This window comes from Salmo salar, chromosome 13 (genome assembly GCF_965601325.2).
Source record: "Salmo salar chromosome 13, fSalSal1, whole genome shotgun sequence".
In the NCBI taxonomy this organism is placed as follows: Eukaryota; Metazoa; Chordata; class Actinopteri; order Salmoniformes; family Salmonidae; genus Salmo; species Salmo salar.
In genome coordinates, this window is record NC_138303.1 from 101960546 (window position 1) to 101985613 (window position 25068).

Below are 25068 nucleotides of genomic sequence, written 5' to 3' on the forward strand. Positions count from 1 at the left end.
GGGGCCTAGACAACTTCCCTGAGGAATGCCCGACACTACCTGGATTATGTTGGAGAAGCTTCCATTAAAGAACACCTTCTGTGTTCTGTTAGACAGGTAACTCTCGATCCACAATATAGCAGGGGATGTAAAGCCATAATACATACATATTTCCAGCAGCAGATTATTATCGATAATGTCAAAAGCTGCACTGAAGTCTAACAAAACAGCTCCCACAAGCTTCTTATTATCAATTTCTTTCACCCAATCATCAGTCATTTGTGTAAGTGCTGAACATGTGTGCCACTCCCTATAATCATGCTGAGTTTATTTACTGTGAAATAGCATTATATCTGGTCAAATCATTTTTTCACAAAAATGTACTAAGAGTTGGTAGCAGGCTGATTGGGTGGCTGTTTGAGCCAGTAAAGGGTGCTTTGCTCTTCTTGGGTAGCAGAATGAGGGCACACAATTTCCTGTGACGGCACACACTTTCCTGTAGGCTTTGAAGAGAAGGTGAATAGGTGTGGCAATATACACTGCTCAAAACAATAAAGGGAACACTTAAACAACACAATGTAACTCCAAGTCAATCACACTTCTGTGAAATCAAACTGTCCACTTAGGAAGCAACACTGATTGACAATACATTTCACATGCTGTTGTGCAAATGGAATAGACAACAGGTGGAAATTATAGGCAATTAGCAAGACACCCCCAATAAAGGAGTGGTTCTGCAGGTGGTGACCACAGACCACTTCTCAGTTCCTATGCTTCCTGACTGATGTTTTGGTCACTTTTGAATGCTGGTGGTGCTTTCACTCTAGTGGTAGCATGAGACGGAGTCTACAACCCACACAAGTGGCTCAGGTAGTGCAGCTCATCCAGGATGGCACATCAATGCGAGCTGTGTCAAGAAGGTTTGCTGTGTCTGTCAGCGTAGTGTCCAGAGCATGGAGGCGCTACCAGGAGACAGGCCAGTACATCAGGAGACGTGGAGGAGGCCGTAGGAGGGCAACAACCCAGCAGCAGAACCGCTACCTCTGCCTTTGTGCAAGGAGGAGCAGGAGGAGCACTGCCAGAGCCCTGCAAAATGACCTCCAGCAGGCCACAAATGTGCATGTGTCTGCTCAAACGGTCAGAAACAGACTCCATGAGGGTGGTATGAGGGCCCGACTTCCACAGGTGGGGGTTGTGCTTACAGCCCAACACCGTGCAGGACGTTTGGCATTTGCCAGAGAATACCAAGATTGGCAAATTCACCACTGGCGCCCTGTGCTCTTCACAGATGAAAGCAGGTTCACACTGAGCACATGTGACAGACGTGACAGAGTCTGGAGACGCCGTGGAGAACGTTCTGCTGCCTGCAACATCCTCCAGCATGACTGGTTTGGCGGTGGGTCAGTCATGGTGTGGGGTGGCATTTCTTTGGGCGGCCGCACAGCCCTCCATGTGCTCGCCAGAGGTAGCCTGACTGCCATTAGGTACCGAGATGAGATCCTCAGACCCCTTGTGAGACCATATGCTGGTGCGGTTGGCCCTGGGTTCCTCCTAATGCAAGACAATGCTAGACCTCATGTGGCTGGAGTGTGTCAGCAGTTCCTGCAAGAGGAAGGCATTGATGCTATGGACTGGCCCGCCCGTTCCCCAGACCTAAATCCAATTGAGCACATCTGGGACATCATGTCTCGCTCCAGCCACCAACGCCACGTCGTACCACAGACTGTCCAGGAGTTGGCGGATGCTTTAGTCCAGGTCTGGGAGGAGATCCCTCAGGAGACCATCCGCCACCTCATCAGGAGCATGCCCAGGCAATGTATGGAGGTCATACAAAAACGTGGAGACAACACACACTACTGAGCCTAATTTTGACTTGTTTTAAGGACATTACATCAAAGTTGAATCAGCCTGTAGTGTGGTTTTCCACTTTAATTTTGAGTGACTCCAAATCCAGACCTCCATGGGTTGATAAATTGGATTTCCATTGATTATTTTTGTGTGATTTTGTTGTCAGCACATTCAACTATGTAAAGAAAAAAGTATTTAATAAGATTATTTCATTCATTCAGATCTAGGATGTGTTATTTTAGTGTTCCCTTTGTTTTTTTGAGCAGTGTATTACCCTATCATTCTCAGTCGTGTTCCATCCAAGCTGTCAGACTCAGGTGGCTTGTCATTGTTGATAGACAATACGTTTCATCTCTTCCACACTCACATTACGGAATAAAAAATTACAATGCTTGTGTTTCATAATTTGGTCAGTTATGAATGGATGTGTAGGTTTGTTGGCATGTCATGCCTTACAGTTGCTAATCTTACCAATGAAAAAAGTTGTTGGCAATATCAGTGGGATTTGTGATTTATGAGCCATCGGATTCAATGGATGGACCTGAGTTCGCCTTTTTGTCCAAAATTGAATTTAAGGTGATCCAAAGCTTTTCACTATCATTCTTTATATCATTTAGTTTTGTTCCATAGTGTAGTTTCTTCTTTTTGCTTAGTTTAGACACATGATTTCTCAATGTACAGTACATTTGACGTTCAGCAACTTATTTTCTTAATGGGTGCATGCTTATTAGTAACTGGAATAAGCAACTTCATAAATGTGCAGCATTGGTTGCTCCTCATTACACACAATAGACCAGCAAATATTCTTTACAACATAGGAATCACTACAAAACTTATTGTATGACCTCTTATGCACTATATTAGGCCCAGCCTTTGGAACTTTGGTTTTCCTATACATGGCTACTATATTATGATCTCTACATCTAATGGATTGGGATACTGCTTTAGAGCAGATTTCTGCAGCATTAGTAAAAATGTGATCTTTGATTTCATTCCTATGCTGTTTGTAAATACCCTGGTAGGTTGACTGATAACCTGAACCATGTTGCAGCTTGAAGCTTCCTTTTGAGTGGACAGCTTGATTAAAACCAGTCAATATTTAGGTGACCCAGAAAACATACCTGTTGATGTCACATACATTAAGCATTTTACACACATAAATGATCTGTTACTAGCAATAATCGATTTCATTAACCTTGTTTTTAGGCTACGTATGTTAATGTTGGCTATTTTTATTGCTTTACTGGAAGGTTTATCAGAGGTAGATAGGAAAGTGATATTTATGTTTGAGTTGATAGTGTAGGGTGAACTGCACAGTGGGCTTCCAACTAGGGCAAACCACCTCAGTGCTAGTAATGTAACTCAGGTTCATAGGTTATTAGTAGTTAGTGATACTACTAATAAAATAATAAGTGTACAATATGTTGTTTTGTCCTTTTAAATGGCTTTTATTAATTACTTATTAGAGCAAACCCAATCTCTCTCTCTCACACACACACACACTTCACTACATCAGAATCACTCAACAAACGTAACATACGTTGGGTTTTTCGAAACACAGCACAAGTCAACAGAAACTTAGCTTAAAATATACACAATGTTGTCTTGGTAATTACTTTAAAAATGTTGGTCTCTTCCTTTAAAAACGTTTCACTAACATTATATAAAAAAAAAAAGGTGGTAAAGATAAGAACAAAAACAGAATGTAAGGTGGTGGATTGTAAATCCCAGGCAGCCAGAGGCCTCCCTCCTATATAGCCTTCACAGCGTCGTCTATCTCAGAGATCTGATCTTTTAGCTGGTTCCACTGTTCTGGGTTCAGTGAGATACCTGGGGACAGAGCAGAGACCAGTCAGACAGAGTGGTTAGTAAACTGATCTAGTATCAGTGAAATACCTTGGGACAGACCAGAGACAAGTTAGACAGAGGCAAGTCCACTGATCTAGGTTCAGTTATAGAATCCGGAGTGTAGCATCACTGGGCTTGATGTCAAACATGAAATCTTGGTAACCACTGTACAATCGTGGCCAAAAGTTTTGAGAATGACACAAATGTTAATTTTCACAAAGTCTGCTGCCTCAGTTTGTATTATGGCAATTTGCATATACTCCATGGTTACCTGCAAGGAAACACGTGTCGTCATCATTGCTTTGCACAAAAAGGGCTTCACAGGCAAGGATATTGCTGCCAGTAAGATTGCACCTAAATCAACCATTTATCGGATCACCAAGAACTTCAAGGAGAGCGGTTCAATTGTTGGGAAGAAGGCTTCAGGGTGCCCAAGAAAGTCCAGCAAGCACCAGGACCGTACAGCTCGGTCTATGAATTTGAGAGCTGTTACATTTCTCCAGCCCCATCATTAAGCTTTTTACCAAAACAGGGTCAGGGAGCCTTTGTTATTGTTTCAACTGCTGATTGCCCCTTTAGAAATTAAAGTATAAAATACCCATATTGAAATGTAACTTCACTTAATGATTCATCAATCCATATGTCTGTATAGCAACAGCATGTCTGTTAGTTCAGGGGCCAGGTGACTCATTTATAAAACACTACGTAAACACAAAATATGCCCCAAAACATGTGTGCACCAGTTCATGCAAAAATTGGCATTTATAAAAACTGAACTGAACTTGACGTGAGAATGTGCTTATCCTCCCGTAAACTTTAGACCATGCATACGGACAGTTTCTAGTGGTTGAAGTATTTCATTGCAAGAAGGCAAAAGTAGCCTAGTAGCTTTGGGGAATATATGATGACACTCTTATTCATAACAGCTAGCTAAATATAATAACAGGATGAAATAATTTGCCATTAGTGAGAAGAACGAAAATCTATGTATTTTATCTTTGCCTTCTAAAATAGGCATCTACTTCCTATTATCTATTTAATTTCCACAATCGTTGCATTATAAATTCCTCACCTTTTCATACTTGCAAAATAGCCTATAGGCCTACAACAAGTTAGGATAGGCTAGCATTCGTCCCATCTCTCATTTAATTGGACCTACTTCACAGTAGTAAATAGATATGCTATGTCAAGTATTTTGCTCTATGAGATCTGATCCGAAGAGCAGTTTAACGGTAGGACAGATGGTTCATTTTTTCCATTGATGATTTGCAGGCTACATCTGAATACTTTAACGTCAAATTTCTCGAGTAGACAATATTTAATTTATAAACATAATACCGTATATCATAACCATTGCAGAATACATTCCTCACATTTTCTGGACATGATAAGTTAACATTCCCGAAGTAGCCATACAACAAATTACCAAGCACCCCTCATTTAATTGGGCCTATTAGATAGGCGATTATAATTTCAAGTTTATGCTCTATGGATCTGCATGGTAGCGCAGTTTATAAACATACAATAGAATTCAACATGTGAACAGACAGATTATATTTTGTATTAAAGTGTAGGCTACCAAAATAACCAGCAAAATGAACAGTCCCTTGTTTACATAGTCATAATATCGAATCAAAATAATTTATTTACTGATACTTCTTGTTGACCTTTATCAGCAGGCCTACACTGTAGTTTTCCTTTTTTCATAGTAGACAAGAACTCACAGGCAGTGCAGAATATTTATTTTCAGGGAAAAGTTATTGCAAAACATTGAATTCAAACCCGTTTACAGGTCCACAAAATTTACGCAAGAAAAAGAAAATGGTCAGATACAGAAAATTTCACTGCATAAGTAAACATTCTGGCAACACCTCCAAAGACATTCGATTACGTTTGCCGTTGCTATTTTCTTTAGATACTCTCTTGGCCTGACTCCAATACTTCCAAAGTATACAGCAAATAAGGGTATTATTGTCACCATAAAAGATGAATGATGGGTGTTTTTCAGGCAGAGTTAGAATTCTCATTCACGCACACACAGTTTTATGACAAGTCTGAATTATAACAGGAAAAATGCTTGTATGGTGTGAGCCAAGTTAATAAATCTCAATATCTTTGAGCGTGCGGGGTCTTTTCAGAAACGGCGCAGATATTTGGTGTTCAATTTACGCAACGGTTATAAATGAGGTCCCAGGGGCCCTGCTGTAGGCTTCACACCCCAATGACAGGTTTCTTACCTTTCCTGCCAGGCTTCATCTCCCCCTCCTGATCCATCCAGTACTCACGGATGTCGATCAGACATTTACCTTTGAATTCACGAACGCTCACATACCGCATCTTCCCAATCTAAAATAAAAAAGAAACGTAGAGGTCATATCGACATGCAGCTAATGTTGTATCTTTTGTACTGGGGATGGACTGACACTGTTCTTCACTGCTTACCTGGAACTTGTTGTCATCCTTGTCCTGGTTGCGACTTCCCTTGGAGGTTCCACCCGGCTTGGAACTCTCTCCCCCTTTCGGTTTCTTAGCTGCTGGTTTCTCTGGTGCTGCCTGCTTTCTCTTCTTGGACTACAACAGGGGTTCATTTAAATACGTCACATAAAAATGTATAAACATTTGTTTGAAAGTGCAAAATGAACCTTCTGATTACAATATGGACATCAGCATCAAAAATACTATATAAAAACACAGCTTCCATATTGAACCTGTCTGAGCATTTTGAAATATTTGTGTCCTTTTTTATTTTATTGACAACCACAAAACAGTCAAAAGAGTACTGTAGGCTGTCTTTACTCTGTGGCTTTGGATACAACACAGGAGTCTGTCTGTCTGTCTGTGTGAAAGGCCCCCCCCCCCCCCAGTCAGTCACGATTACCTTGGTCTCAGCTTCACTGTTGGAGTCACTGCCACTGCCACTGCCAGAGCTTGAGGACAGAACTTCCTTTGACTTGGGCATCCTGGAAAAGGAGGATGCAATAGCTGAGTAAATGCTATCCTTCCATAGGACTTCATACGTTTTCAAATAAATGTACATTACAATCTGCATGATTTTGTTCAATCATAGTGTTTTGTCTCCCAAGTGGCGCAGGAGTCTAAGGCACTGCATCTCAGTGCTAGAGGCGTCACTACAGACCCTGGTTCGATTCCAGGCTGTATCACAACCGGCCGTGATTGGAAGTCCCATAGGGCGGTGCACAATTGGCCCAGAGTCGTCCAGGTTAGGGTTTGGCCAGGTAGGCCATCATTGTAAATAAGAATTTGTTCTTAACTGACGTGCCTAGATAAATAAAGGTAGAAAATAAATATTTTTAAAAGTCTGACATTGGCCAACAGATGGCGCTATTATTCATTTTATGTCGTTTGTCATCTGTGTCCAACTGGAAAGTATGCAGCCAGCTATACTCGTGTTCCCTGGCGACCGGCTCGTACATAAACATCCTCCATTCATGTTGCGTCGGTTTCCTTCTTAACTAGCTTTAACGGCGAGCCGCCGGGAGAGTAAAAAAAGCTGGGAAAATATACTTAAGTTGAGGACTACGGTCCAAACACTGAAAAAAGACACACACCCTCGCCTTATGCACTTTAGGGAAATGATTTGCAAACTTCCCTTGCTTGGATACGTAAGCCCCGCAGCCCTCGTTTTTACGAGTGTATAATTATGTTCACTCCTGGCCTGAAACTCCCCATAATTCAATTCGCCACGACTGTACATCCACTAAGAAAAGTCCGCGAAAACGTAATAACGTCAATGGAGATGTCAACATACAAGTGTAAGTAAAAACTAAAAGAGATGTGCCAAGATGGCGGCTTGAACAGACGCTTATTTTTTTTAACCGAGCTCCGTACCAAACTTCAGAAAGATTGTGAAAAAGACAAGTTTACAGTCATTACTATTACTGTTTTTATTTGTTCAAGATATAAGACCTTTCCTGTGACTGGAATAATAATTGGATAATTTATTTCGGCATGTCCATGCAAAGTCGTGACAAAAAAAGAAAGGAAGAAGTTAGCCGTTCTATTGCTAATCAACAAGAGAGAAACGTGCTTATAGACAACTGCCATAACAACGCTTGGCCTATGGGTAATATTATGCTTTCAAATGCTGTTGAAGATGACGAATTCCCCTCTTTACCAGTTACTCCGTGCAAACCTCCACCCTCCAAAAAACCCAACATGAACTCTGACATCGTGGCTACCCTCTCCTTACTCATCAACTCCAGGTCTGAAGCCATTGAGAAAATGGTAGGCGCGAACACCATGGTTATCGAAGGCTTGAAAAAGACTGGAGTTTGCATGTGGTAAAATCAAGGATGTGAAAACGAGAGTGGCAAAAGTTGAAAAAAAGTGTGGAAAAGACTAACAATATCTACCATAGACGTCTCACTGATCTGGAACAATACACAAGAAGATGGAACCTGAGACTCTACGGCTTGCCAGAGGTGGAGAATGAAGATGTGCGAGGACAGGCTATCCGCATCTGCCAAGAAGTTATGCCTGCAGAGAAGTACAAAGTTGGTGATACCATCGACGTTGTGCACCGCCTAGGCAAGAAGCAACAGCAAAACGATTCAAGACCAATGGGTATCATCATCCTCTTCACTGCCAGATTCTACAGGGATGCTGTCTGGAAAGCTGCTAGGAAGAACGCCTTCCTTCAGAGCCATGGTATGCGTTTCGCCGAGCATCTCAGCCCGGAGGACATAGAAAGAAGGAACAAGTTGTGGCCAACGATCAAGATAGCACGAAATGAGGGAAAGGCTGCTTACTTCGTCGGAGGACGAGGCTTCGTCAACGGTTCAGAAATCCATATTCCTCCCTAAAATCTCACCAGAAGGAACAGATTGATGGTTTCAGCCATGGTATTCTCATTTTTCTTATTGTTTACCTAACAAGCATCAGGTGACTATTTTTCGGAATACTCAGGTACTTCAATTTATTCGTTTGTTCTTGTATGACCAGAAAAACGATTTTGTTTACGAATTTACGAAGAAGACTGAAAGCTGTATTTATTTTTTATGTATACAGTAACTAAGATACTGTTTTAAAGGGCATACATGTCTGCTCTGACTTTACATGGGTATTGTTCTATTTAGTTATTAATACTTATTTCCAAGTGAAAAAAGGTCTTAGGAACATGTATATGTAAAACTTTTTTTAATGATCAGTTTTCATATACACTTAAAATAGCAGGTACCCTTTTATTTAAATTATTATTTTGAATTTTATTTCTCAGAATAGTTCCTGATTACACTAAAAACCCTATTTAGTCTCTCTTACTACAAAGAACCCTTGGTTTGGTCTTGAACATAATATTCTGTTGAGTTGAATTTCAAAAGCCAAATAACATCTAGCTCAGTTTATGGAATAAGCTATTTTCACTTTAAGTTGACTTAAATGGTGAAGATCTCGGTTCCTTATCGTTTACTGCTCCTACGTTTGACTCATCCTACTACAGTTTATACTTTTATATAATCTTTGTTGTTTTGTCTTTGTCTATAGTTTCTCTTAATGTTTGGGGGTTACGAAACAATGTGAAGCGCAAGGCCTTATTTTTATTTGCTAAACAATTTCGAACAAATTTTTGCTTTTTTCAAGAGTATCACTCAATTTCGGCTGATGCCAACTTATGGAGGTCGCAGTGGGGCAACGGTATTTGGCTTTCCCATGGATCTGAACGCTCCGCTGGTGTCACTACAATGAAAAATACCTTTGGTGGTAATATTCTACACTCGGAATGTGACCCCTTTGGTCACTTTATTTGTCTTGTGATCAGTTACAATGACATTACGCTCATTACTGTAAACGTCTATGGGTACAACACCAAACATGAGAATGATGAGTTGCTTGAATCTATAGCGAAACATATACTTCATTGGTTATCTAAATTTCCCAATTCATTATTATTGATAGGAGGGGACTTCAACATTACTATAGATAATTCAACTGATTGGTTGGCCTACCTGGGGGCCATCTAATCAGAATTTGGGTTTAATACTTTTTATGGAAAGTTTGATTTTACTGATATATGGAGAGAGAGAGGTTTCTGGCCTATAGATCATTCACTTGGAGTAACAAAACAGGTTCCAGACAATCAGAATATACTTTTGGCTTATATCCAAATGTATTGATAGTGTTACTACAAATATTTGTACTACTCCCCTCACAGACCACAGGGCCATTTACATTGATATCAAAATATTTACCCCTCATCATTCTCATGTTTGGTGTTGTACCCATAGACGTTTACAGTAATGAGCGTAATGTCATTGTAACTGATAACAAGACAAATAAAGTGACCAAAGGGGTCACATTCCGAGTGTAGAATATTACCACCAAAGGTATTTTTCATTGTAGTGACACCAGCGGAGCGTTCAGATCCATGGGAAAGCCAAATACCGTTGCCCCACTGCGACCTCCATAAGTTGGCATCAGCCGAAATTGAGTGATACTCTTGAAAAAAAGCAAAAATCTGTTCAAAATTGTTTAGCAAATAAAAATAAGGCCTTGCGCTTCACATTGTTTCGTAACCCCCAAACATTAAGAGAAACTATTGACAAAGACAAAACAACAAAGATTATATAAAAGTATAAACTGTAGTAGGATGAGTCAAACGTAGGAGCAGTGAACGTAAACGATAAGGAACCGAGATCTTCACCATTTAAGTCAACTTAAAGTGAAAATAGCTTATTCCATAAACTGAGCTAGATGTTATTTGGCTTTTTAAATTCAACTCAACAGAATATTATGTTCACGACCAAACCAAGGGTTCTTTGTAGTACGAGAGACTAAAGAGGGTTTTTAGTGTAATCAGGAACTATTCTGAGAAATAAAATTCAAAATAATAATTTAAATAAAAGGGTACCTGCTATTTTAAGCGCATATGAAAACTGATCATTAATTTTTTTTAATAAAAAATGTTTTACATATACATGTTCCTAAGACCTTTTTCACTTGGAAATAAGTATTAATAACTAAAGTGTCCACTTAATTTGAGGGCTGAGTTGGTAGGGTGTGTCTTTTAAGTGTTTGGACTGCAACAACTGTCTTAATAAAACACAATTTCCCACCAAAAATGCTACCTCTTGATGTTCAGCCAATCAGGTTGTAGCAGTCTGGCTGAAGGTCGTCATTAGTTACCGCAGCCAAAAAGTCATAAACCAGGTATAGTTCTACAATTGTTCTTCTTAAAAAAATGTATTCTAACCTTAACCACATTGCTAACCTTTTAAATTAAGACCAAAAAGCTACTTTCTGTTTTCATTCATCTTTATGTGCAACATCAGGAAGTAGCATTAGCCACTCTACTAGCATGGTGGTGGAAAGTTGTTTTATTGAGACAGTACGCATATGTCGTTTTTTCTTTCATGCGGCTCTCCATTAAAGCTAGTTAAGGCGGAAACAGACGCCCTTGCAGCCTGAATGGAGGATGTTTTATGTACGATTCGGTCGCTGGGGGTCATGAGTGTATAGCAGGCTGCGTACATTCCAGTTGGAAGCAGATGGCAAACGACGTATAAGGAATAATAATGCCATCTGCCGGCCGGTTGGGATATCTCATACTGTAGATATCTATAACATTTCCACGGAACATTTTCCAGCCTAGAAAACGTTTTACAGACAGTTTATGCGAGTAAAGTCAACTGTATAAAAATAAATCACGACAGCTGTCATGTAAACAGGAAGTTTCGGCACTATTTTAAAAATGCCGACGGATCATTTGTTGGTACAAAATGGTGGGATCTTTAGGTGTTGGTCAAATTAATTATGCCAGAAATGGCGCTGGAAACGCCTTTATGCGCAAACCATCATATCAAAGTAAACTTGGAGTCACGTGTTTTATATGGTGTGTTCCTCCCACTACGACTTGGAAAACTATGCAGTTTATTAGGCTACAGATGAAATAAGTTGAGCTTGACTTGGTGGAAATCCACGGTGATCTTGACGCTACTTTTCCAAAAATATTGAGTGTCCTATTCTGGTGACATGATGATCGATGCTTGACTGCCATTTGACAAATAAAAATATTCTCGCTCTTATCCATAATAATCAGGGGTTCCCAAATGTTTTCACTCGGACCCCCCTTCCAGCGCGCGTACGCACAAGCACTGTTCATGACAAATTGCTCACATCCCTCTTGTTGGTGGGGAGAATATTGCAGGTTTATAGCTTAGTTCTTGCAATTCCACAAATTGTCATGTGGTGCGAAGAACATTTTGCCTAGCTACCGTTTCCCCTCACGCTGGACCCAGAAGTTGTCCACGTGATTATCGAATATGCAAATTAGTCATTGTTCTGTTCACTATTTTCATTCGCAATATAGGACTGTTTCGCTTGAATTATTGCACAGTTCGTTGAGTTATTATAGTACACATATCTTCTAGATAGGTAGGCCTGAATTAACCAAAAATGCAAAAATGTATCACGATCAAATCAATCGAGCATGCAACAGCAGCGTCCTTGCAGCACGTTACAATGTTGCATATAACGATAGCTTTGCACAGGGGTTCGCTCTAGGTATGAAATCTACATAGCAACATTAGCTACAGTACTTACGTTTCACTGTATGAGCTCGAGTGTAGTGTTCGCGGATGCTGTGTGTGAAGGCGGTAGATACAGGCCTGCAAAATGTCTACCCTAGTGGTTCGAGGTTTACCAGATCTTGATTCCAAATGAACTGGATGAAGTACTTTCACCACAAGGCTGTCCCACTGTTCCGGTTATCTAGAAGTCAGTCACGCGAGTTTGCTTCAGGTTCGTTGCACCCGGACGTACGGTTTATATTGAATTGTGGGAAATGATGTTCTCTTTCTGTGCTTCTGGTCACAGTTAGGCTGTGTTCCTAATTTTAAAGTGGCAATCTGCGGTTTAAAGCAACACCGCGCCGCTGTTTAGGTAAATAGCTGAGGGATGTTTCTAGAGAAATGTAACCAGTAACCACTCAAATTCATTGACAGAGCTATGGATGCAAGGATTTACTTACCATACACAATATACAAATTATAGTATATACCACGTTTTGAGGCTATACAGTGTTTGTTTACAATTGCATTGTTTGCAAACATTGGAGTAAAACAAGATAATATCTTGGTTTCTGATAGGGTAAGACAGTTCATGAGGCATTTATAAGTTAATTCTTCCAAAAATCTATGGGTTAAATTGTAGTGATGCTCGATATACAATTCCCACAACTGGGGTAACCCTATTCGTGCGATGCATAGGGTGTTTGCCTTTCACACTAGTGACCCGGGTTTGCTTCCCTGCCGTTTGCCCGTTTCCTACAATATCATGAATTTAAAAGTCCAAAAAGGGAAGTTGCAAATTCATATTGCCCCCTTTTAAAGCCACATTTACAGTCTTTATGCTATTAAATAAAATACATGCATACAGAAAGCATCTGTATTGATAGTAAATTTGACAACAGTTCCAAAGAAAGAAATGCATACATTTTAGCAATCACTAAAATATCAAAATAATAATGTATTATATCAATGCTTGTAAGAGTTGTTTTAGGTTCTGTGAACTAGGCCTAGACACTGTACTATCTGATAGGTCTATATCCAACTAATTTCCTTTGCATCAGGTCAACATTAAGGGTTAATTTATCTATTGGTTCATTATACAGCTGAAGGTTCCATTTTTGGAAGAAAGGATGTTATTGTTGAGAGTAGGTTAAAGGTGACGCGATTTGTAAACAGAAGCATACAATTGCTCCACATTGTGAGGCCCTAATATGAAAACATCCTATAAAATCTTCCTTGGCACAATGTTAAGGACAGGTCAAAGTACGTTGGTAACCTTAGGGGAAGAGAACATAACATTTGCGTTTTATAATTCCGTTTACAAGTTCCTTGTAACGTGTCATTCTGAGCCTCTGGATTCAACCAAGGGTCATATTCACCCGGCACCAAACGGAAAGGTAAATGGAATGAAACAGGGAGGGACTACCTGAACTTGTCCAATAAGAAACCATTGTTTTCATTTTCCTTTCCAAAATGCTTTGCTATAGGGTGCACTAATAAATTGGACCCAAGAGTCAGCTGACAGCAGGTGCACTCACAGCAGAACTGTACAGTACTGGCACCAAACGGAAAGGTAAATGGAATGAAACAGGGAGGGACTACCTGAACTTGTCCAATAAGAAACCATTGTTTTCATTTTCCTTTCCAAAATGCTTTGCTATAGGGTGCACTAATAAATTGGACCCAAGAGTCAGCTGACAGCAGGTGCACTCACAGCAGAACTGTACAGTACTGGCCCACATCTGTTAGGCACACCCAGGACAAGCCACAACATGTTAGTCACCACTGCTGTAGCTATTATGGCCAGGGATATAAGGACACTCAGAGGGAAATTATCTTCAAATCAGTTCTGAATCTGGTGCAGATGCAGGACTTTGACACATATTAGACATTGTTTGTTAACCCATGAAAGTTAGCACAACGTACCCTAAAATTAACCTCCAGAAAGGTCAAACTCAATATAGTAAGGTCAACTGATGCTCTGTAATTTTCATTATAGGGACAACAATTATTCCTCAAATGCACCTGCATTTCTTAGAAACACTTGTCAATGTTGCACAATCAATCTAGCTTTATTCATTGTCATTTGTCACTTCATCATTTGACGTATGTTTCAATCACAGGTGAACTGTTGACAGATGTTCCTGTCCTGTGTTCTAATTATGAACTCCGATTGTACTTTGAGCAAACCAACACATTTTTATGACTGGTTTATGTAAGTGTGCAAGCTCTCTCCCAATCCAAAAAATATCAATCAAATAACATGTCCTAAGCCAGCATAGTATTGATTGCAGGTGTGGTGTACACTTAACATATCTGTACACATAGCATCACCTATCACACACTTTATGGACTGTTGCTTGCTGCTGTGCAAAGTGCACTGGGCCAATTAACTTTCAGATGGAGGCCAAGAGAATATCCCTAATTGATATGTTCTATTATTATAAGGATATAACTGTCTAGTATTTTATGCATCAATGCTTCAGATATTTATGAGGATATTTTTATTCCACAAAATAGTATAAATAGTGTTAGTATCTCTGGTCCTTATGAACCTTAACTTGGGTCTTTGGGCACCCATTGTCAGTGAGGGCCAAGGGAATCTCAAAAATGTGTTTTTGGATGCATGCTTTTTTTCTAGGCCCACCCCACAAATGACCAATTATATAATATGTATTACTAAAAATAGAATATACTGTATGTATGTAGCCTAAGCAATAGCTTTAGGATGTGGTGAGTCAGTGGTCTGCTCTATTCGCAAACAAAAATATTTTGCTATGGTAACCGTTGACTGAAGTTCACTGTACAAATGGAATAACAATAGCACAATTTGATTCCATGCAAACAAGGACATATCACTGTGTTCCTTCCCAGGGAATTAGCCTACAATGATAGGCAGCTGCCTATCTGATTTCAGTTCAATCTGTAAGGACATGTCTAACTACATAGGTTTGAAAATGACTGTAAAAACAGCAGGTGATTGGGAGGCGGGACTAGCACAGGGGGGATCCACAACTTACATCACCATCATTAAGGCTATATAATGGAGTGAACTTCTAACATTAGCAGAAGACTCTCACTGACTGACAAGCCATACACAGCTGAACACGTTTGGATACTCAGTCTACTCTGTACCACAAGTACAAACAGAACTCTTGAAGAGCTCAACAAAGAAACAGAAAGCAAACGCAAATCAATATGACTGGGCAAGGTAATTATGCAACAGCTAATTTGATAGTTTTGTTTAAAATTGCTATTGAATATAAGATTTTACCACAAATGAGACATTGTCCTATGTTTAATTGCTTGACTAAACTATGACTTTCTCTTCTCTCCAGATCTAACTGTCATTCTGGACTGTGCGCATCAGCTGCGTAAAGTTGGAGATGTCCTCGCTAGTGACACCCTGGACTGGAGATCCAAATTATTGGAAATATTGACAAAACATTACAAGAATATGATCAAAGTCAAGTGTGGGAGTTCAACCCACTCAGTGAAGATCACGGAAACAAGAAGATACTATTCTATCTCAGTCCGCGGTTTTGGTAGCTGTGCAGCAGTCCCGCCTGGTCGTTCAGAGGTGCATTTGCGGCCACCTGAGATGAAGTGAAGAGGATCGTCTGCCTGGACCTGCCCCACAATCCAATATTTAATGGCAAAGTGTCCAGTGCTCACCTCCCCACCATGTTAATGGAGAGTGAAAAGGATCGGTAACATTGTGTAATGGCAAAACCAGTGGACCTCTGTTGGTTTGTCGTTGGGACATTTGGTAGCCCGATGGGCAGCCATTCACATGGATGTCAAACGCGAACATGGGAACCAGAGCTGACAGGACCGATCCTACAAGAAAGTACGATGACAAAGGAGGATTATCAGTTGTTGGGGATATGTTTTGGATCATGGACACATGACTTTGAAGTGCTCTGATGCCTTATGTGAGGCTTACATTCATTTTGTTTTAATGAATTGTGCCAAGAGCGATTAAAAGTTGTTTTCAAAATCTGCAATATTTTGAAATGATCTGTATTTGTTGTTCAATAATGTCACAGTCAGATAGTAGGCCGTTTCAGCTAAGTGGTGTATATGATATAGAAATAATCAAATTCATTTATCAGGGAATTGTGATACAAAAAGGGCAGATAAGAATGACAGGAGAGCTACACAGTGCTATATTCAGGCACTTAAAATATCTATCCTTTATTGTGAAGTAAAAAAAAAGCCTACAGAAGTATAGAGAACACCCTTTCATTTATTACGCTGTACATTCATTTATCAAATTCTACATAATCAGTTCCTCCATACCATATAATCATCATCCCCATCCGATCCCTACACCATACTTGGTCTTTACAGCCTCCAGATGAGTCAAATGCTCAAGGTAGAAGTTACCCCTAACAACAGATCTAGGATCAGATAACCCTACCGCCTGTCCTAACGTTAACCATTATGGGGATCAAATAGTATCTGACCCCGTGTCAGTGGTTGGGGGCAACTCCTACTTACTGAGTCATGAACAGCACAACTAACAGACAGGCATAGAAGAGGAAAGAAAAAGCCCAAACCATTGATGACGACCAACTAAATCTGAATGAAATGTGAATTATATTAAAGCAATAAAAATGTATCAATGGAAAATAAAATACATATTATGGCATAAAATCAAAAGCGTTAAGATTATACTGCCAGATAGGGACACTTTAAGCCATATAAAATACAATTAGCCTGATTTAGGAGAAGCTTCCCCTCCTATCCAGTCATATGCCAATATCATTTTTCAATACACTAACTAAAGGACAAAGATATTTGTCCAATTTGAGAGAATTTCTTGAGACTGTACCTCTTCAAAATATGACTTTGCACACATGAACACCCAAAACCAGTTTGCCTGTTAAGAGGAGACATGCAATGTCTGGATATCTGCAATAGGATGATAAGAGTTACAGAGAATAGTCTGAAACTGATGGCATTCACAAGCTACAACACTTTAGTACATGGTGAGGGACAGGAAGGAAAACTGAACAGGAATAAATCATGTATTGTTTGGTGCCCTGAACAAAATAAATGGTGCTTGGAATAAAACGTTCCAATATTTTTTCTGTTCGTTTTTTTTTTTTACAAATAGTAAACTCTTCCAGATCCCTTGTTGAATGTGCAAAATGGTTTGGAGATGGTTAACATTTATTAGCAAGATAAAACGACACGATGTCTATAGGTCATGTCTAGGAACTTGTGTAGAATGCACCCTCCACAAAGTGACTAACGCAAAAGACAAATAATGTTCTGTACGATCATATCAGGTCCTCTGGTAGGTCTTAGGTCATCATTAGGTCCTCTGGTAGGTCATAGGTCATCATATCAGGTCAGATGATTATGGTGGTAGGTCTGGGCCATGGTGGTAGGTCTGGGCCATGGTGGTCAAGCAAGGCCTAGCAGTTTTAAAGTCCCTTCTAAATGGAAGAACAGAGACCTGTGTGGGTGCCAGCTACTGACGCAAGTGCTCAAGGTTACACAAGGTCTCACAGTGAACAGAAAGGCCACGTGCCAAATGGCACCCGATTCGCTATGTAGTGCACTACTTTTGACCAGAGCCATATAGGGAATAGGGTGCCATTTGGGAGACACCCACAGGGTACTGGATGTCAACCAACTGGCCAGGTAGAGGACAGGGGTAACTGCCCTGTCTCAATACAGAGGGAAAGCCGCCCTCTGATCTTAATCATCTCTGCCATCTCCATCATCATATCAGAACATGGGAGTTCTGAGCCCCATAGGTCTGTAGTGTTTTTTAAAGTTCCGTCTGTTTGTTTCCGGTAGGGCTTCATTTGGTGAAGGCGGCCACCACGGCCCACAGCAGCTCGTTGGAGCTGGCCTTGGTGCTCTCTGCCTCTGGCTCCAGGTCCAGCAGCAGACGTACCCTCTTCATGGCCAGGTCATACTGTTCGTCCAGCAACGGGGCGAAGGCGTTCTCCAGCACGTCTGAAGAGTGGGCCAGGAAGATCAGGGCCAGCACACGCTTGTCGAAGCGCCCCGGGTCGTTCACCCACTTGTCCAAGACGGACTCCTGGACTTTCTTGACCAGCCGCTGTTTAATGGTGTCGTTGGTCAGCGGGTGTGTGGTCATGTCGAAGAGGAGGAAGTTCTGTTTCTCCGTGGTCAGAACGCCCTTTTCCACAAGATTCTTGGCCAGGCGCTCGCGGACATTCCTCAGCTGGTAGTGCAGCTTCAATGGGTTCCACGTCTCACCTGAACATCAAGTCAAAATCGTAAATGGCCTATATTATATATAAAACAAAGATATTAGGTTTAAAATGGACTGGGAAGGGGAGAAGGAAAGGAGGGGGCACAGTTAGTGCACCTGTCAAATGTATTGAATCAAATCTACATGAGAATGAAGAAAGCCAGTAAAATAAACAGAGAGATTTAAGAGAACGGGAGAAGGACGGGGGGAATCCATTTCTGCTCACCGCTCAGCAGCTCTATCCAGCTCTGAACTGTCTCTGGGGGCTGGGTCTCTTTGATATGCTTCAGGGCCTCGTCCAGCAACACGTCTCCTGTAGGAGCGTCCGACTTACAGATCACCTGACCAAAAATAAACCCGTTTTAAAAAGGTCACAAACACTGGGATAAACACACATAGGTTTACACCGCTAGTGTTGGCATACACTGCTAGTCCTCCAAACATTGCAACACGTAAAACACACGTCAGACAACCTCGTCAGCATAAACAAACAGAAGGCCAAGGCCGGGTTGCCCTGCTCAGATGTCTCATGTATCAACCAATGGTTGCGTGCCACGTCATCGACTGTGCCGTCGGGCACCAGACTGCTATAACATATCATGTGATTAGCTGATACTTAAAATACCCATCCAGGCATTGTATGATTTGACATGCATCAGCAACGACTCACAGCTGCCAATCAAAGCTTAGACATTCCATCAATTGGCATGCCCGAATTGACATTTTGGACTCTGACCCCTCCCACTCCAGATCAGAGTTGTTATTGTCTAGGAGAGTGCCGAGTATTCTGACAAAACGAGTATCAATACGGACATGAGGAATTTGCCGGAAACAATGTCATTTTCCGTAATCGGAGAAAGCTGCTAAAAGCCAGAATTTCTCATGTCACTCAAACCATGCCGAATACTGCCTCAACAGGCTGATTCTGGTGTCAGTAAAGACACGGACAGGTGTTGGCCATGATTGGATTAGAAAAAGCCTCTCTCGTTTTCCCAGACAGATACGTCTCTCGCACACACGCTACAGCTCCCAAATTTCACTCACTCGTAGTCAGGCACAACTCTCTCCAAACATTGTGATTCAAAATCCATAGATTGATAGCTAGAAGAAAAGTGTCTAGCTATCTAGTTATATTTTCTGTCGACTTTTCTGAGGCCATATCATGGAAGTTTTTGCCATTGGTTATTACTTTATCCGTCAACTCAATTGCATTGGTGAAGCTGCTCTCCCGCCCCTTAATTCCTCAGACACACACTCAAGGTTCCCTTACACTCACTCACCTTAGGAATCAAACTGTTTGGACTGGAGAATCACAATCCATAGCTAGTCATTGTTGTTCTAGCTATCAATTTAGTTTTACTTTATACCGCCATATGGTTGTTTCTCTGTCTACTTGGTGTTGTTTAGTGGGCTTCTTTGTCTGTCCGCATAGGCTATTCCATTGCTGAAGAATACTTATTTGTCGTTATGCCGTGAGCTATGCCAGTGCATGCTTGCTATTATTATTTCTCCCAGACATGTTTTTTTGAGCGACAGATCATTGGAAGATAAAATGACCAATGTAATTGGTTCATTTTGATTGTAGAAATGTGACAAAGGCTACAAGTTGGGATAAGTTTTGCTCCTCTCGAAAGTGAAATGTAGCCTAGGCTTCTAGGACGAGCCAACTAAATCGTAAGAAATAAATGCAGGCAGCAGTAGCCAGCCATGCATTATTTATGAACCTATTTTGTTGATAATTAGGACTATGAAAGTAAGTCATGTGCCTCTCAGATGTCGGGATTGTGAACGATGTGTGAATGAGTGAAGGAACATCAGAAACACTGAGCGATAGCGCTTTACCGCACTTATAGGTTTTCCGATCGCAAGTAAATCCAATTACAAGTATCCTATCAAGTGTGGTAAACGGATAGAATTACAAATACAAGTATGACGAGTTCGGGACAGCCCTATTATCATCGTCGGGTGAAGACTGAAGTCTGGCTGTTTGGCAGGCGACCAAGTTTATCAGTGTGTTTTAATAGAATGTTTGAAACTTGTGAGTGCTCACCTTTCTGGCCAACAGACTTTTCCTCCTCATGCCACAAGCCTCTAGCTGCAGTCTTCCTCTCAAAGCCAGTTCAATGACCATACACCCTCGAAGACCAGAAGAAATGCAGTCATTCCAGAAGGAAGTGTATCCCTGTTGGAAAAAAATTGTAATGAGTCCTATTGCTTCACAGGGCCCCTGTGACAACAATTTTGGACCCCCTTGTGGCCCCCCTAAATGTGGAGAATGAAATAATTTTTACATAACTCATTTTTGCTATCGTTCGTTTTTACATCCGTTATTAGACAGTGGCAATGATGATGATTATGAACATGGTCTTTTGCCTGCAATGCAGTGAAGAAAACGATATGACAACAATAACGTCTAATGTAATTGGCCGCTCTAACAGAACAACTGGCCCCAGCTTGGCCCCCCCCAGTTGAAATGGTCTAGAACCGCCACTGCAAGTGACACGCCACAAAGTAACACGTTTGATATCCTTCAGTTTGTAATGTTGAATATTACATGACAATATAGCTAGTAATGTTAGTTAACTACCTAAATGTAAGAATAACACATTATTATGTTAGCTAACTAGTGAACGTTAGCTGGTTAGAACGTAAACAAACCAGCTAACTTTAGCAAGCTAGCTCAGCTCGCTAGCACAACAGGCTAACGACAATAGCTAGCTAACATACCTCTCGATCTTTCAATCCCAACAGCAACACTTCTTCCATCAACGTCAGTCGAGTTTCTTTAGAGTCTCCCTTCTCGTCCTCTTCCTCTTGGCGTGGCTCGTAGTCCTCATCCTCGGACCCCCTCTCCTTGTCGGCGGCTGCATTACGAGAGGCCTCGGTCCTCCTCTGCACAAGGCCCGAACTTCGCTGTGTTAGGGAAGTCATCTGGATGCACGTCCAAACAACAGATAAATACAAATGATTTCGGTACCTCAAGATGGTTTTAGGGTTTCCGATGCATAAATGAACACGGCTGATCGTAAACTGTGGTGTCAAGTGAATATTAGAATAAATACAGCAGCAAACCTGCAACAGATTCCTACTTTGATACTTTCAACTTCCTGAACCAATATGGCGACAAGTGATGACGTCCGATGAGGATATTCTCTATCTCTCTCTCAATTTCAATTTAAGGGGCTTTCTTTCTCTCTCTCTCTCTCTCTCTCTCTCTCGCTCTCTCTCTCTCTCAATTTCAGGGGCTTTCTTTCTCTCTCTCTCTCTCTCTCTCTCTCTCTCTCACTCTCACTCTCACTCTCACTCTCACTCTCTCAATTCAATTTCAATTTAAGGGTCTTTATTGGCTTGGGAAACACATGTTTACATTGCTAAAGCAAATGAAATAGATAATAAACAAAAAGTGAAATAAACAATACCAAATTAACATTACACTCACAAAAGTTCCAAAATAATAAAGACATTTCAAATGTCATATTATTTCTATATACACTTTTGTAATGATGTGCAAATAGTTAAAGTACAAAAGGGAAAATAAATAAACATAAATATAGGTTGTATTTACAATGGTGTTTGTTCTTCACTGGTTACCCTTTTCTTGCGGCAACAGGTCACAAATCTTGCTGCTGTGATTGCACACTGTGGTATTTCACCCAATAGATATGGGAGTTTATCAACAATGGATTTGTTTTTGAATTCTTTGTGGATCTGTGTAATCTGAGGGAAATATGTGTCTCTAACATGGTCATGCATTTGTCAGGAGGTTAGGAAATGCATCTCAGTTTCCACCTCATTTTGTGGGCAGTGTACACATAGCCTGTCTTCTCTTGAGAGCCAGGTCTGCCTTTGGCGGCCTTTCTCAATAGCAAGGCTATGCTCACTGAGTCTGTACATAGTAAAAGATTTCCTTAAATTTGCGTCAAATTGTGTTGCTGTCCTGGGGGGGGTCTGTTTTTGTTTGTGAACAGAGCCCCAGGACCAGCCTGCTTAGGGGGCTCTTCTCCAGGTTAATTTCTCTGTAGGTGATGGCTTTGTTATGAAAGGTTTGGGAATCGCTTCCTTTTAGGTGGTTGTAGAATTCAACGGCTCTTTTCTGGATTTTGATAATTAGCGTGTATCGGCCTAATTCTGCTCTGCATGCATTATTTGGTGTTTTACGTTGCACACAGAGGATATTTGTGCATAATTATGCATGCAGAGTCTCAATTTGGTGTTTGTGCCATACTTTGAATTCTTGGTTGTTGACCTTACCCCAGACCTCACAACCATAAAGGGCAATGGGTTCTATAACCAATTCAAGTATTTTTTGCCAGATCCTAATTGGTATGTTACATTTGATGTTCCTTTTGATAACATAGAAGGCTCTACTTACCTTGTCTCTCAGATCGTTCACAGCTTTGTGGAACCTACCTGTGGCACTGATGTTTAGGCTGAGGTGTGTATCATTTTTTTGTGTGATCTAGGGCAACGGTGTCTAGATGGAATTTGTATTCGTGGTCCTGGCAATTTGACCTTTTTTGGAACACCATAATTTTTGTCTTACTGAGATTTACTGTCAGGGCCCAGGTATTACAGAATCTGTGCAGAAGATCTAGGTGCTGCTGTAGGCCCTCCTTGACTCGGGAGAGAAGCACCAGATCATCAGAAAACAGTAGACATTTGACTTCAGATTCTAATAGGGTGAGGCCGGGTGCTGCAGACCATTCTAGTGCCCTCGCCAATTTGTTGATATATATGTTGAAGATGGTGGGGCTTAAGCTGCATCCCTGTCTCACTCCCCAGCCCTATGAAAATAAATGTGTGTTTTTGCCAATTTTAACCGCACACTTGTTGTTTGTGTACAAGCATTTTATAATGTTGTATGTTTTTCTCCCAATACCACTTTCTATCAATTTGTATAGCAGACCCTCATGCCAAATAGAGTCGCAAGCTTTTTTGAAATCAACAAAGCATGAGAAGACTTTTCCTTTGTTTGGTTTGTTTGTTTGTCAATTACGGTGTGCAGGGTGAATACGTGGTCTGTCGTAAGGTAATTTGGTAAAAAGCCAATTTGACATTTGCTCAGTATATTGTTTTCGCTGAGGAAATGTACAAATCTGCTGTTAATGATACTGCAGAGGATTTTCCCAAGGTTGCTGTTGATGCATATCCCACGGTAGTTATTGGGGTCAAGTTTGTCTCCACTTTTGTGGATTAGGGTGATCAGTCCTTGGTTCCAAATATTGGGGGAGATACCAGAGCTGAAGATGATGTTAAAGAGTTTAAGTATAGCCAATTGGAATCTGTGGTCTGTATATTTCATCATTTCGTTTTGGATACCATCAACCCCACAGGCCTTTTTGGGTTGGAAGGTTTGTATTTTGTCCTGTAGTTCATTCAATGTAATTGGATAATGCAGTGGGTTCTGGTAGTCTTAAATTGTTGATTCTAATATTTGTATTTGATCATGTATATGTTTTTGCTGTTTGTTCTTTGTTATAGGGCCAAAAAGATTGGAGAAGTAGTTCATCCATATTTCTCAGTTTTGGATAGATAACTCTTCATATTGTTGTTTGTGTAGAGTTTTCACATTTTCCCAGATGTGGTTAGATTCTATGGATTCTTCAGTTACATTGCGCTGATTTCTGACATGCTGTTCCTTCTTTTTCCGTAGTGTATTTCTGTATTGTTTTAGTGATTCACCATAGTGAAGGCGTAGGCTCAGGTTTTCTGGGTCTCTATGTTTTTGGTTGGATAGGTTTCTCAATTTCTTTCATTCTTTGCATTCTTCATCAAACCATTTGTCATTGTTGTTAATTTTCTTAGGTTGTCTGCTTGACATTTTTAGGTTCGATAGGGAAGCTGAGAGGTCAAATTTATTGTTTAGGCTTTCTACTGCCAAGTTTACACCTTCACTATTACAGTGAAATGTTTTGTCCAGGAAGTTATCTAAAACGTATTGAATTTGTTGTTGCCTAATTGTTTTTTGGTAGGTTTCTACACTACTTTCCTTCCATCTATAGCATTTCTTAATATTGTGCAATTTATTTGGCTTTGATGCCTCGTGGTTGAGTATTGCTCTGTTCAAGTACAGATGGGCGATGGGTTAGCGCGTTAGACTAGTAAACAAAAGGTAGCACGATCGAATCCCCGAGCTGACAAAGTAAAAATATGTCATTCTGCCCCTGAACAAGGCACTTAACCCACTGTTCCTAGGCCATCATTGAAAATAAGAATTTGTTCTTAACTGACTTGCCTAGTTAAATAAAGGTTTAAAAAACTAGGCTGTGATTTTGCTGTGATCTGATAAGGGTGTCAGTGGGTTGACTGTGAATGCTCTGAGAGATACTGGGTTGAGCTCAATGATTTAGTAATCTACAGTACTACTGCCAAGGGACGAGCTGTAGGTGTACCTACCATAGGAGTTTCCTCAAAGCCTACCATTGACTATGTACAGACCCAGCGTGCGACAGAGCTGCAGGAGTTAGGACCCGTTTTTGTTGGTTGTTTTGTCATAGTTGTGTCTAAGGGGGCATATTTGGGAGGGAATACTGTCAGCTCCAGGTAGGTGTTTGTCCCCCTGTGTGCTGAGAGTGTCAGGTTCTTGTCTAGTTCTGGAATTGACGTCGCCACAGACTATACGTCGCCACAGAC

General features: G+C 40.8%; 2 protein-coding genes and 1 long non-coding RNA gene across 6 annotated transcripts; 1 reads left to right on the forward strand and 2 right to left on the reverse strand.

The window, feature by feature from the left end:
• Positions 1 to 3251: 3251 nt before the first annotated feature.
• On the reverse strand, positions 3252 to 12411 carry LOC106568402 (activated RNA polymerase II transcriptional coactivator p15). 3 transcript variants are annotated; one of them, XM_014138713.3, is made up of 5 exons: positions 12232 to 12411; positions 6554 to 6635; positions 6118 to 6246; positions 5913 to 6021; positions 3252 to 3657 (listed from the first exon to the last, which is right to left on the reverse strand). In XM_014138713.3, the coding sequence occupies exons 2-5, from the start codon at positions 6632 to 6634 to the stop codon at positions 3578 to 3580; spliced, it is 399 nt and encodes a 132-aa protein (XP_013994188.1). In that variant the 5' UTR covers position 6635; positions 12232 to 12411; the 3' UTR covers positions 3252 to 3577. The 3 variants fall into 3 exon arrangements, with proteins under 3 accessions (XP_013994188.1, XP_013994190.1, XP_013994189.1); XM_014138715.2 differs by lacking the exon at positions 12232 to 12411 and adding an exon at positions 8445 to 8463; XM_014138714.3 differs by lacking the exon at positions 12232 to 12411 and adding an exon at positions 8040 to 8344.
• A 120-nt stretch (positions 12412 to 12531) lies between these two features.
• LOC106568403 (uncharacterized) lies at positions 12532 to 16204 on the forward strand. Its single transcript, XR_006758412.2, has 2 exons — positions 12532 to 15408; positions 15536 to 16204. It is a non-coding gene; the product is annotated as an uncharacterized LOC106568403 (long non-coding RNA).
• A 161-nt stretch (positions 16205 to 16365) lies between these two features.
• On the reverse strand, positions 16366 to 21637 carry LOC106568401 (Golgi phosphoprotein 3). 2 transcript variants are annotated; one of them, XM_014138712.3, is made up of 5 exons: positions 21508 to 21637; positions 21163 to 21366; positions 20486 to 20617; positions 18662 to 18776; positions 16366 to 18440 (listed from the first exon to the last, which is right to left on the reverse strand). In XM_014138712.3, exons 2-5 carry the CDS (start codon positions 21364 to 21366, stop codon positions 18016 to 18018), a joined length of 876 nt encoding a protein of 291 aa, XP_013994187.1. In that variant the 5' UTR covers positions 21508 to 21637; the 3' UTR covers positions 16366 to 18015. The 2 variants fall into 2 exon arrangements, with proteins under 2 accessions (XP_013994187.1, XP_013994186.1); XM_014138711.3 differs by having other exon boundaries at positions 21163 to 21572.
• Between the last annotated feature and the right edge of the window lie 3431 nt (positions 21638 to 25068).